Raw genomic sequence first — 12,913 nt, forward strand, 5'->3', positions numbered from 1 at the left:
TCTCACTCCCTCACTCTCCCCCTCCTACCACCCAGGGGAGGGTTTAAAAAGGTCCCAAGTAGTTGGAGTCAGCTGAACCTAATTGGTTCCCTAGCAACCCCTTTTCCAGCTGAACCTTATTGCCCCATGGTTCTCTCCCCTCAGTGGATAGGGAGGGGCCTTTTAATCCCCTGGGAATATTTACTACCCCCCTTTTGTAGCTATTTGTCCTGGGCTTACCACAAAGGGTAAGGATGGCCCTGGTCTTCTGCTTGTATTCTCCCATGTCTCTTTCAGTAGCCAGAATCCATGGCTGTTGTGAACCAATTCCACTCATATCTTCTTGGCTGTGTGCTTACGGAGTGTTTCTGTTCCATAAATGAGTCTGTAATGTACAGAGATCTGCAGGAGCAGGCTTGGGAGACGGGGGGAGACCACCTCCCCGCACAAGCTGGCAGAGTCTGTAATGTATAGTCTGTAATGTACAGAGACCTCCTGCACCAGTAATCACGTTTGGTATAGCACAAAATTACATTTTGTCCTTTTGGCTGAAGAGGAGCCTCTCTGTGTAGCTGGATTCTGCCCAGATTGTACAGCCAGACTTACCAGCACAACTGAGCAGCTGCACAACTAATAAGAGAAAAGAGACTTTCAGCAGCAGCATTATGGCTGGCATAAAATTCTGAGCCTTTTCTTGTTTGGGAGAATTTCTAGAGAGACTGTTTCTGATTGTGACTTGTATTTAAAAGCTGCCATGGGGCCATGCATTTTAAGTGGTGTGGTCTTCAATTTAAGGGCTAAAACTATATATATATGTGTGTGTGTGTGTGTGTATGTTTCTGGCTCAGTTGAAGAACCACAATCAGAACAGGCCACCATGTGTTTCAGTAACCTTTGGCAGACACATAGTATTATTTAGCTAGTATCTAATGTAATGATTCCTCAACCTTGGTCTTTTGACCACTAGCAATCCACAGAGAGCAGGTTGGTCATATGGTGCAGACTGTCATTGGTTTCCAGCTGCTTAAAGAGGTGTCCAGGCTCTCCATTGCAAAGAACAGCTTGTGGCACTATAAAATCAGCTAGACATGAGGAGCAGTCAACCTTGCTGGCTCTACTGAGGAGCTGCTGTTATGTAAGAGGAGGAAAAGAAATTGGAGTCACAGGTGGGATGGGAGCTGCTAACTACTACTGGGAGAGAAATGTCCAGGGAACAGGGAATGAGTGTTTCCAGCAGAACAGGTGAAGAGGTGAAGATCATCAGAGGGCTGCAAAGAAAACCAGGTAACAGGGAAGCAGGGGAGAGAAGACAAGTGGGACCAACTGGCAGAGAAGCTTATGCAGGTTGAGCAAGGGGGGGAGAAACGAACAGAACAGCCACGAGTGGGAGGGTAAAATGAAATGGAAAACAAAAGGAGATCATGATTAAGGTTTTCAACAAGGGCAAAGCACTTACCATGTTAAAGACAGTTACATCTATAAATGCTCTTCCAGTATTGTGGGTAATCGATGGCTGTAGTTGCTGCAGAGAAGTTATAGGACAGCAAAATGGATTGGGAAATTGAGAGGGGAGGTGGTTCACATGATCACAGATGAGATGGGTTGTCTTGAGACAATCACTCTATTAAGATGTGTTTACCCTATGAGAAAGTTTGAAAACCCCTGCCCTAAGAAAACTATTCAGAGCTTTTTTTTGGTATGTGTTCCTAGAGCAATACAGTATGGGGATCTAATATGTCAGGATATTGAAGCTAAAGAATGTATAGAAAGGGTCTGGGTTTCATGAGATACTTTTTTCAGAGTAGCAGCCATGTTAGTCTGTATCCGCAAAAAGAAAAGGAGGACTTGTGGCACCTTAGAGACTAACAAATTTATTTGAGCATAAGCTTTCGTGAGCAACAGCTCATCAGAGACCTGTAGCTCACGAAAGCTTACGCTCAAATAAATTTGTTAGTCTCTAAGGTGCCACAAGTCCTCCTTTTATGAGATACTTTAACTCCTTAATTCTACTGATATCAGTTTTAAAAAGTTTTATAATAAAGGTAACTTTTTCAGAGGACAGTTGCTTTGCATTTCTAACAGAGATGGACCAGAGTCACATAGTTTTGATCCAGATTTGGAGTTGAATTTACATTTCTCCAAAGGCACTCCATTAGACTGCTGAGAGGGCACATTTCAGATCTGGGTACAGATTCAAACTTCCTCCTGGTAGTTGGCCCCAAATGGAACAGCTCTAATTGCTGAGTGGTGTTAAAATATAAACAAACAAACATACAATAACCTGTGCTCAACAAGTCCACCTACCCTACATATGATTATCAGAGAGAAAACTTGCCTAGTGGACAGGGCACTGGAACTGGGAGTTAGGAGATCTGCCCTGATCTGCTGTGAGACTCTGGGCAAGTCACTTCACTTTTCTGTGTTCTTTTAACCCTCTCACCCTCTGTGTGTGTGTGTGTGTGATGTCTATTAAAATCATCAGCTTTTCAGGACAGCAACTGTCTCTTGTTATGTGTTTGTTCAATGCCTCACAGAGTGGAGCCCCCATTTTGTTTGGAGCCTTTAGTTACTATTGGAATGCAAATAATGTTTATAATGGCTTAGTTTAGAAGTCTTAAATTTATGTTAATACATAGTCAATAATGAAACTTAACTTTAACAACATTGACCTATTTTGTTTTTAAAAGTATATTATTTACTGAAATTATGTTGTGGGTAATTCCCCTCCCCCAAAAATGCTATGCGAGGAGCCACCATATGTTTAGTTTGCTAGATTTACAAAACTCTAAATGAAGCTTAGAATCCATATGGAGCTATGGTAATTCCCTTCAATTTGAGCAATTTAATCATCACTGAACTTGAAAGGTCACTTGTCTCTTTAGATGAAAAGTACCATGTACAGTGCAGTAGGTTCAGCAGGCAATTTCTGGGAACATCTGTTTCAAGTGTCTCTTTTTATGTAAAATGTTTTATATCCCTACTTCCCACTCCTAAACCTTTTTTATGCCATATTCTGAACAGAATAAGATTTTTATTATCCTACGCGGCGGGGCTGAGAACACCACCCGCTATTTAGGTTGCCCAACACATCCTATTGTAAGACCCTGGTTTCAGTTGCTCAGAACTTTGCCAGAATGTGGGCTGAAAATTTTCGTGCCAAGTGTCTGCCTTAGTCTAAATTGTTTTGGAAAAATTCAGTCAAAACAGTTCCGCCATTTGTGAGAATAAAGCTTGGGGGGAAAATACATTGTTTTACCATGTTAAATGATTAAGGAGGCTTTTTTTTTTTAAAAAAAAAAAAAGCTCTAGAAATGCCATGCTTTGGATCAGGGACTTGAAATTTGGCTGGGGGAGACCTTTGTATTAGACCTTTATGCCTTTTGACATCCCAGTGAAAATCCAGGAGAATTTTCATTTTGAAAAATCATAGTTCTCAGGTGCTTAGTAGAGACTCTTAGATTTCAGCAGGAAAATGCCCTAGAAATTCCAGCCACACTAGGCATGCTTCAGCTTGGGACTGAGTGGGACTGTCACTCCAGTTGCAACTCTGGGCTTTTGTGGGCCATGCTGGATTAAGAGCAGCAAGACTATCCCTCCTATGCTGCTTACCCACCCTTGTTGGGTCCAGGCACCATGGAGGAGGAAACGGCCTGATTCAAATGCAGAGGGGACTGTCAAGTGGAGTGCCCCAGGGGTCGGTCCTGGGGCCAGTTTTGTTCAATATCTTCATAAATGATCTGGAGGATGGTGTGGATTGCACTCTCAGCAAATTTGCGGATGATACTAAACTGGGAGGAGTGGTAGATATGCTGGAGGGCAGGGATAGGATACAGAGGGACCTAGACAAATTGGAGGATTGGGCCAAAAGAAATCTGATGAGGTTCAAGGATAAGTGCAGGGTCCTGCACTTAGGACGGAAGAACCCAATGCACAGCTACAGACTAGGGACCGAATGGCTAGGCAGCAGTTCTGCGGAAAAAGACGTAGGGGTGACAGTGGACGAGAAGCTGGATATTAGTCAGCAGTGTGCCCTTGTTGCCAAGAAGGCCAATGGCATTTTGGGATGTATAAGTAGGGGCACAGCGAGCAGATCGAGGGACGTGATCATTCCCCTCTATTCGACATTGGTGAGGCCTCATCTGGAGTACTGTGTCCAGTTTTGGACCCCACACTACAAGAAGGATGCGGATAAATTGGAGAGAGTCCAGCAAAGGGCAACAAAAATGATTAGGGGTCTGGAACACATGACTTATGAGGAGAGGCTGAGGGAACTGGGATTGTTTAGTCTGCAGAAGAGAAGAATGAGGGGGGATTTGATAGCTGCTTTCAACTACCTGAGAGGTGGTTCCAGAGAGGATGGTTCTAGACTATTCTTAGTGGTAGAAGAGGACAGGACAAGGAGTAATGGTCTCAAGTTGCAGCGGGGGAGGTTTAGGTTGGATATTAGGGAAAACTTTTTCACTAGGAGGGTGGTGAAACACTGGAATGCGTTACCTAGGGAGGTGGTAGAATCTCCTTCCTTAGAAGTTTTTAAGGTCAGGCTTGACAAAGCCCTGGCTGGGATGATTTAATTGGGGATTGGTCCTGCTTTGAGCAGGGGTTGGACTAGATGACCTCCTGAGGTCCCTTCCAACCCTGATATTCTATGATTCTATAAGACCCCAACCCATGGGGCAGGAAGGGTAGTTAAGGGAGTACACTGGGACAAGGAATCTGAGGGGTGGAAAGACTGGAACTGGAGGCTGGCAGGGGGGAGTGGGGAGGGAAACTGGGACTGGGCATTGGGATAGCAGGGGAAGACTAGGACTAATTGGGTAAGGAGACTAGAACTGGGAGCTGGGGAGGGAAATGGTGGGGGGACTAGGAGCCAGTAGGTGGGGTAGGGGCTGGAAGAGGAGCTTGGCAGAGGGAGACTGGAACTGGCTGGACAAGGAGACTGGGACTGAGAACAAGTGGGGCAGGATGAAGGTGTAGGGGAGATAAATCAGGTAAGGAACTTGGGGAAGGAAGAATTGAGACTAGCTGGATGAGGAGACTGGGGATGGCATGAGACACCTGAGGAATGGAGAGTGAGACTGGCTAGGTTAGGAGAATGGGACTGGGATGAGGAGCAACCGGTGCGGAAGAGACATGACCAGGACAAGAACAAGCGTGGGGGGAATGGGCAGAAGGGTCTGTACCCACTAATGCACACACCCTTCCAGAGTCTTCAGTGGAACTCAAGATTCCTGAGTCTCACAATTCCTCTGCTGTCAGCAAATATCTGTGAAACCCACTGACAAAGTGTATGTCCCATCCCTCTCTAGTGTTGGGCCACAAAGAGAATAATAACCTGCTAATGCTCTATCAGGTATCCCATTAGCTCAAATGGAAGAGGTCTGTGTCGTGGGTCAAAAGGTTCCAACCATGTTGATGATCCATGTGGGTGTCAATAGGATACCATACAATATAATTTTTGAGAAATTATACACCAATAACTATAGTAAAAGAATGTTAAGGTTGCAAGGTCAAGCACTCAAAAATTAGGAAATACAAGAATTAAGGCTTCCTTTGCAACCTTAATTTGTCATCCTTGTTTGTATGCATTATGATAGTCTCGAACCACATGATTGCATGCTGTTTTTTTCCCACAGAACCCCTGTCTCATTCAGTGGACAGGTTGGACCTGCTCTGGGGGTGAATCAGCATTTTGTAGTATAGAGGTCTGTGCAAACTTTTCACATCAAAACCAGGCAAACTTGCCTGGTTGTAGGTTTCAGTGGAAGCTCAAAACTTCAAACTTCACCAAAACTTGAAGATGGGCCAGCTTGCTGCCAGATAGGGAGCCTAGAGAGAGAGCAAGAGACTGACTTACCACCAAATGCTTAGAGAACACTTTTTACCCTTTTTTAGCCCAGAGGAACCCATGCCCCTCCTTCCAACTGAACAGGCACAAGATCCCTTAGGTATCTTCTGAGAGGACCCCATTGGCGTACTGCCCTCCCCACACACACTGTGTTCAGAGGATGGTTAGATTTTACCTTCTGCCTTTCTGTATGTTCAGGGGTGTCTCGCTCTCTTATACTGGGAGTGTTGATAGGCTTGCTGTTTTCAACCTAAATCCATAGGAAACATCTTAAGGAGGATGAGCTGCTTGTGCTCCTCTTCCCTGCCCCGCTTCCATTCAGCAGCAACAAAAGCAGGAAATGCTTCTCCAGTTCTGCAGCTTCCACTTTAACAGAGCTTCATAATGTTCTGTGTCTGAGATGTTGGAGAAGGCACTCAGTGAAATCTCTTACTATGATGCATTCTGATATGTGACAAATTCAGAATATGGTAAAGGCTAACAGCCATGGTAACCACAGCCCCAGAGAGGTATTTCCTGGTCCTGCTGCTGAATGGACAGGTGAGCTAGAGCGAAGTAAAAAATTCCACTTCCCTGAAGAAGTTTCCTGTGGATTTAGGGAGGAACAAGACAACCAGTAGTCCCTATAAATGTAATGGGGGAATGAGCTAGTTAACCAGTTCCAGAAAATCCATTCATTTCCTAGTAATATGTTATTTTGACTTTTTAATGTATTTTTGCATAGTTTTTAGAGGGGAAAGTTAAGGTTGGTTCTGAGGTGTAAAATGGTTAATTTGAGAGTACAGGAAAGATTATATGGTGATGGAGATTTCTCAGTCTAGATCCCTTAACTATCATTTCCAAAAAAAGGAGGAGCCATACTGGTTCAAAGCTGTGGTCCATCTAAGGCAGTGTCCTATCCCCAACAGGGGCCAGTGCAAGATGCTTCAGAGGAAGAAAACCTGCACTATGAAATTTTGAAATGATCTGTCCCAAGTTGAAGTTTCTTTTTAAATCCCATCAAGTAAGATTGATTTATACCTTAAAACCTGAGGATTTAAAGCCCTTCCAACCATCTGTTTGTTTTCTTTTTAACTCTTATTATTGTTACTGGAAAATAACCTTTAAGCCTGGAAAAAAAGACAGCCTTTCTGGAATATTTTCTTTCTCCTGTATAATTCACCATTTTCCTTTCTTAATTCTTGCCTTTTCCATAGGGGGTTTGCCTTCTACTAATGCTTCCCATAGAAATGCACTGGTTAGACTCTGCTTCTTCCCACAGAGCATAATCTTTTGGATTTTCCCTCCTGTGTCCATGGGGTGAAAAATTCCTTGCTGCTTTGCAATCCAAAATCTTGCTACTGTTATTGTGGCTTTATAAATCAGCTTGACATATGGTTTGAGGAGTTGAAATGTAGTCTCTTGAAGTTTGACTGGCTTTTCAAGTTAACCTTCAAATACACTGAAGCTTTGCCACAGTTTTCAGAATATGACTTCACACATTTCATTCAGCAGACCTTCCACTATAATAGAGAAGATCAAATCTGCTAATCGTGTGCTGCTTCGTTTTTTAAAAATTCTTTTTTACATTTTAAAAGCCAAATCCTGCTGTGCTTACTTAGCACCTAATTCTGTTCTCTGTTTCATCCAGGTAGGTCCATTGAAATAAATGTATTTACTTCAGATTCGCCCCAGTATAACTGAGAACTGAATTTTACCCTCAGACCTTTGCCAAACAAAATTCTCAGTAAAGTCAGTGGGAGTTTTGTTTCAGTTGGCCCAAAAAACCCTTGGGAAGGAATGTAATGCTTATGAAAGGGAGAGACTAATTGTATGGGCTTGCACCATATAGTGCAGGCAAGGCTCTTCACATTCTGTCCTTACCTCCAAACTCCAGTACTATATCAATCCTAGATCTAGAATATGGATTATTCCTAACTCTGCCAAAATTAAGGTTTCCTTTATTTTACTGGAAGATGTTGTATGGTGGTTGGAAAGGAGAATGGCAGTATACCATTGAGAATCAGCTGTGCCTGACCCTGATTGTTTGTAAGACTGGACTCAGGCTATCAGGCCCCAGGAGGAAGAAGAAACTGTGATATAGTAAAAAGAAAAGGAGTACTTGTGGCACCTTAGAGACTAACCAATTTATTTGAGCATGAGCTTTCGTGAGCTACAGCTCACTTCATCAGCTCATGCTCAAATAAATTGGTTAGTCTCTAAGGTGCCACAACTACTCCTTTTCTTTTTGCGAATACAGACTAACACGGCTGTTACTCTGAAACCTGTGATATAGTAATGACACAACAAAAATGAAAAGGAGTACTTGTGGCACCTTAGAGACTAACAAATTTATTAGAGCATAAGCTTTCGTGAGCTACAGCTCACTTCGTCGGATGCATACAGTGGAAAATATATTGGGGAGATTTTATATACACAGAGAACATGAAACCATGGGTGTTACCATACAGACTGTAACAAGAGTGATCAGGAAAGGTGAGCTATTACCAGCAGGAGAGTGTGGGGGGACCTTTTGTAGTGATAATCAAGGTAAGCCATTTCCAGCACTTTACAAGAACAGTAGGAGGGGAAATAAACAAGGGGAACTAGTTTTACTTTGTGTAATGACACAAATCATGCTGAATCATTTTTCTCCAGATTAAGAGTCTATGGGAAAATCCTGTTTCTGGTCTCAGCAAATACACTGAGGTCTATTCTTCTATGAAGATTTACACTATTTGTCCCCTTAATTGGCAATAACAGTGAAGCACATCAATCCCCGGAGCATTGGTTGAAAAATAGGCCCTGTTTGCTTTAATTTAAAAATAAAACATTTTACATGTTAATGCAGTACACGGTCTCATAAATTATTTTCTCTGCCATCATTAAGTACTTTCTGAACTACATTTAAGAGACTCATGCATAGATTTTGGCTTGAGTATTCTTGCACTAAATGGTGATGACTGGTTTTTATTAAATTAAAACAAAATCTAGAAATCTGCTGCTTGTCTTGTATTTCTAATGGATGGTCCAACAGTCTGAAATATTCATGTACTTGCCCTGGTGCTTTTTGAAATTCATTATCAGGAAAGTAGCACAAATAAAATTTTTAAGTAGTTTTTTTAAAAAAAATAACTCCCCAGGTCACAACTCTTTCAGTTACATGCACAAGAAAGCAAGGAGGCAACACTAGTCTGCTGTGAGAGGTGAGAGCCACAGAAAGTTTGCATTCTTCTTAATTTAGTTAAAACATTTGGCAGGAGCGTACGTGGTATAGTGATGTGAGGATATTTTCAAAAGAGTGTTAGCATTTAACTGGCCTACTTTGGACTAGTGGTGTTCTCTTGTATGTTACTTTTTGTCATTGAATAATGCTGATTTATTAAGCTGTGTGTTTCAAGGGCATTGTAAAATAACAGGTAGGGGCAGGCCTGAACTGTGAAAGCGAAAATTACTGTATCAGATCATGTCCAATTAAAATATGACAGGCACAGCAGGAGAAGTTGGAAGTAGGGTTTATCTTCAAAGTAAGAGAGGAAGTCACTATATTAGTTAGAAATAAAGTAAGTGTGAAACAGATTCTCCACCCTTTCTCATACTTCTCCAAAAATTAATATCTTTTGACATTTATATCGGGGAATAAGTTGTAATATTTCGTGTTCAAGGGTATGAAAGCAATGGTAACTGAACGAAGAGCATTGCAGCCATACACATTAAAGCTGTTCTTTCTCAAAGTACATGTCAAACCGTACGTCAAAACATTTGTAACTGACAGATAAAAATAGTTTGAAAAATGAGGTTTTCTTTTAGCTAAAACTGTGGTATGTGATTAAAGGAAGGCTTACAGTCTTTCAAGGTCTCTTGGGCTTCGCAGATAGACCTTTCAGGAAAAATAGGAATTAGAAGTATTTAAAAAACTAGATGCTTTTTACAAGCTTTATAGTATAGTACAGTGTTGCCTATTCTAACAAGTTTTGATCTAAAATTCTCTTTGTTATGAGGTAGAGAAACTGTGCATTGGCCTCCATCACCATTGCAACCCTTTATATTATCTATTTGTATAACGTTCCCTCGCACTTTGCTGACAGAGATGCAGAACTGTAAATATAAACAGATGCAGTTTTTTACATGTAGCCTTTCTTGATCCTTCTGGATCATAGCATGTTGTTGCGTTGTATAGCACCTCTTGAAGGGGAATTTGAATTGACAGTGCCAAGGAGAGCAATGTGAGGCTTTGCAAGAGTATCATCTATAGAAACAATCATATCTGATTGGCTGAGCCAAGTGAGGCCTTTCACTCAACTTTATGGAATTTATCTGCTTGTCTGCCTGTTTGGTTGTAACTACGGTGACCAGATGTCCCGATTTTATAGGGACGGTCCTGATTTTGGGGCGCTTTTTCTTCTATAGGCATCTATTACCCCCCGTCCCAATTTTTCACACTTGCTGTCTGGTCACCCTATTGTAACCTGATAACTTTTGAACACCACATCTAATCAATTCCCAAAATTCAGGGAATCTTCTAGGTATCAGTGGGCAGAACTGTATTGATTTTCAGGGAACTGGAAAACTGGAAGGAAAAAATGGGGTGGGGGTACAACACAGCTCCTGATATCTGGTTACCACACCCATCATCTTTACATATGTCTGTAAATTACAGAACTTGTTTGATGGCAGCTGTTAACACCTTCCAGCCTAACAACACCCACCACCTTTCAGCTCTGTCCGTCCTTCCAATGGACTTAAAATGTTGCCTCCTCCCCCCCCCCCCCCCCCCAAAGTGACTTCTCTCTGAGACAGAAAGAAAATAAATAAATTTAACAGGTTACAAATTGTTGGGAAAATGAGGGGATGCCAGGAGCCCCTGGTGTGTGCAATGAGCTTGGCCTACAGAAGCAACAAAGTGTTTAAGAAGTTAAATATTCCCATCTGACCTAGAGACAGTAACTTTGCTTAGAGACAAAAATGAAGAACTGTCTTTACCACCGTATGGAAATGTTGATCCACTGGATGCTTCTGTCCTTCAAGAAAGGATTTTATATCTCTTTCGCATCTTGTCCAGGTTGGGGCATATGAATATTCAAAAAAGGACATTTTTAGTGCAGTTCATTATAAATTTGCATAATATTCATTGAAATGAAGCCTAAAAATATTCCTTCTTTCATGTGCAATAAGGACATGCAGCAAACTCTTCAGATTTGAAGTCACTAGGATATAGGTGGACATATGTATATCCTCACACACATTTGGTAATGTCCAGGTCCTAGTGTATACTGGAGCTTAGAACATTGTGTGGATCGGGAACAATTTAATTTCCATTAACATGGTTTGGTAGCTTGGGACAGCTTCAGTTTAGTCCCATATATTTAATTAAGTTTTAAAGGGATCTCGAGCATTGACTTGCACAGTAGTTGGGACCCGCGTCTGGCAGGAGTCTCCTGTGGTAATGGGAGGATCTAGCCCAATTGTTTTACATGATGAGAAGAATCTACCTGTGCCCTCTTTCTTCTCTCCCCACCATCTGCATTACACAGCTGAGGTCAGAATTTACCAATACTAATAAATTAAACACATTAATTTAATATGTGCTTTAGACTTTAAGGTAAGGGTAAACATTCAAATTCTAATTTTAATATGAAAAAACTAGTAGAATTCACCTTCAAATTGATACGTGTATAATATAGTGTGTAAGGGATGGGACGTAAAAGATGTTAAAAAATCAAGAGACGTTTTTCACTAATAAATCTATGTATTTTACCTCTTCATCTTGATTCCTTAGTAAATAATAAGAGTAGATAAGTTAAAATTAAATAGCTACAGCACTCCCTAACTTTGACTTTTATTTTGCAGAGACAAATGTGAAGGAAAATGCTGTGAAATTCATGGAGATGCTGGAGGATAAGCTGCATAGGTAAGGATGGCATGGTGGAAACCTTTAAAAAAATCTAAAATATTACTTTATAAATGTAAATGTTGCTTTAGAGTGTTGACAAACACTTTGGAATGTATTTTTTAAAAAAATAGCAAAAATCAGAGTTTAGAAAGGAATATTTCAAAGGGACTTTTTGTTATTAATCTTTCATCCCATCATTCTGAGAATTGTAACAAAATCTTATTTTAAAAAAAATCTACAAAGACTTGGAAGTACCATAAGTTTCTACATTATGGGCCAGATTCATGGCCCTGCTGCAGCTGCTTTGCAGTAGTCTGCCAGTGTAAACTGGCCATATAGAGCCGCATATGCAGTTAGTTGATTCCCCTGGTGTAAGGGTATTCTTCAGGGGCATAGACAGGTCATCTACCACGTCAGCCTACCTCTGACATAGTGGGTGTGACGAGACAGAAGGGGGCATGGTCAGGATATCACTGCATCGCCTCAGCGCAAGCTATTAGAATGACCACAGGCAGTTCTATTTTATGTTGTAGCCCATCCCAGTATCTAACAGTCCTGGGTTTTGGGGAGTACAGCATTGATTTAAAACCACTTGGCCCCCCAGCAGTTGTACACAAAAGCACAGATTAGCTGGGCCAGACGATTTCTCCCATCAACTCTGTGCTCTTATGTATTAAGCAATGATTTACTTAATTTTGAATAGTTCTGAAAAATATACTGAAATCTTTCTGTCCTCTCTAGCCCCCACAAACTAATAGAAACCAAGACAGCAATATAGCTGTTTTAAGTATATAACCCTATTCCGAATACATATTTTTTAAACTACTGCAAGGATTAATATTTAATCCTCTTGCTATGTGAAGAACTCTTGTGCCTCCGTCAAGGTTTGCCTTGCCTTTCCAAAGCTTATCACCGGGTGCTGTGTTGCTGTTGTAATGGGACCATCTGTTAGAACGGACTTTGTTTAAAAGAGGTATTTACATTTTTTAAAGTCTGGCTACAGTCTGTATTATTGATTTGTGTAAAAATCTCCTTTGTACTGCTGGACTGGAATTGAGAATGGTACTTCTACCCATGCAGTATTTACCATAATGGCTAAGGGAAGACTCCAAGTTTTTAGACCTGTTCATATGTGCTTGTGAATACTAAATATTTAGTAGGTTAAAGGTTTCATATTTAGCACTAAATCAAAACCATAGTGGAAAATCTTCTTTGTT

At 41.2% G+C, this 12,913-nt stretch overlaps 1 protein-coding gene across 1 annotated transcript in view; it reads left to right on the top strand.

Annotated features, from left to right (window-relative positions):
* DISC1 (DISC1 scaffold protein) overlaps nt 1-12,913 on the top strand; it is a 344,543-nt gene that overhangs the window by 266,870 nt on the left and 64,760 nt on the right. Inside the window, exon 10 of the mRNA XM_077813412.1 lies at nt 11,654-11,714. Within this exon, the coding sequence (XP_077669538.1) occupies nt 11,654-11,714 (61 nt within the window). The remainder of the gene's footprint in view (nt 1-11,653; nt 11,715-12,913) is intronic.

The sequence above is a fragment of the Eretmochelys imbricata genome, chromosome 3 (genome assembly GCF_965152235.1).
Source record: "Eretmochelys imbricata isolate rEreImb1 chromosome 3, rEreImb1.hap1, whole genome shotgun sequence".
In the NCBI taxonomy this organism is placed as follows: domain Eukaryota; kingdom Metazoa; phylum Chordata; order Testudines; family Cheloniidae; genus Eretmochelys; species Eretmochelys imbricata.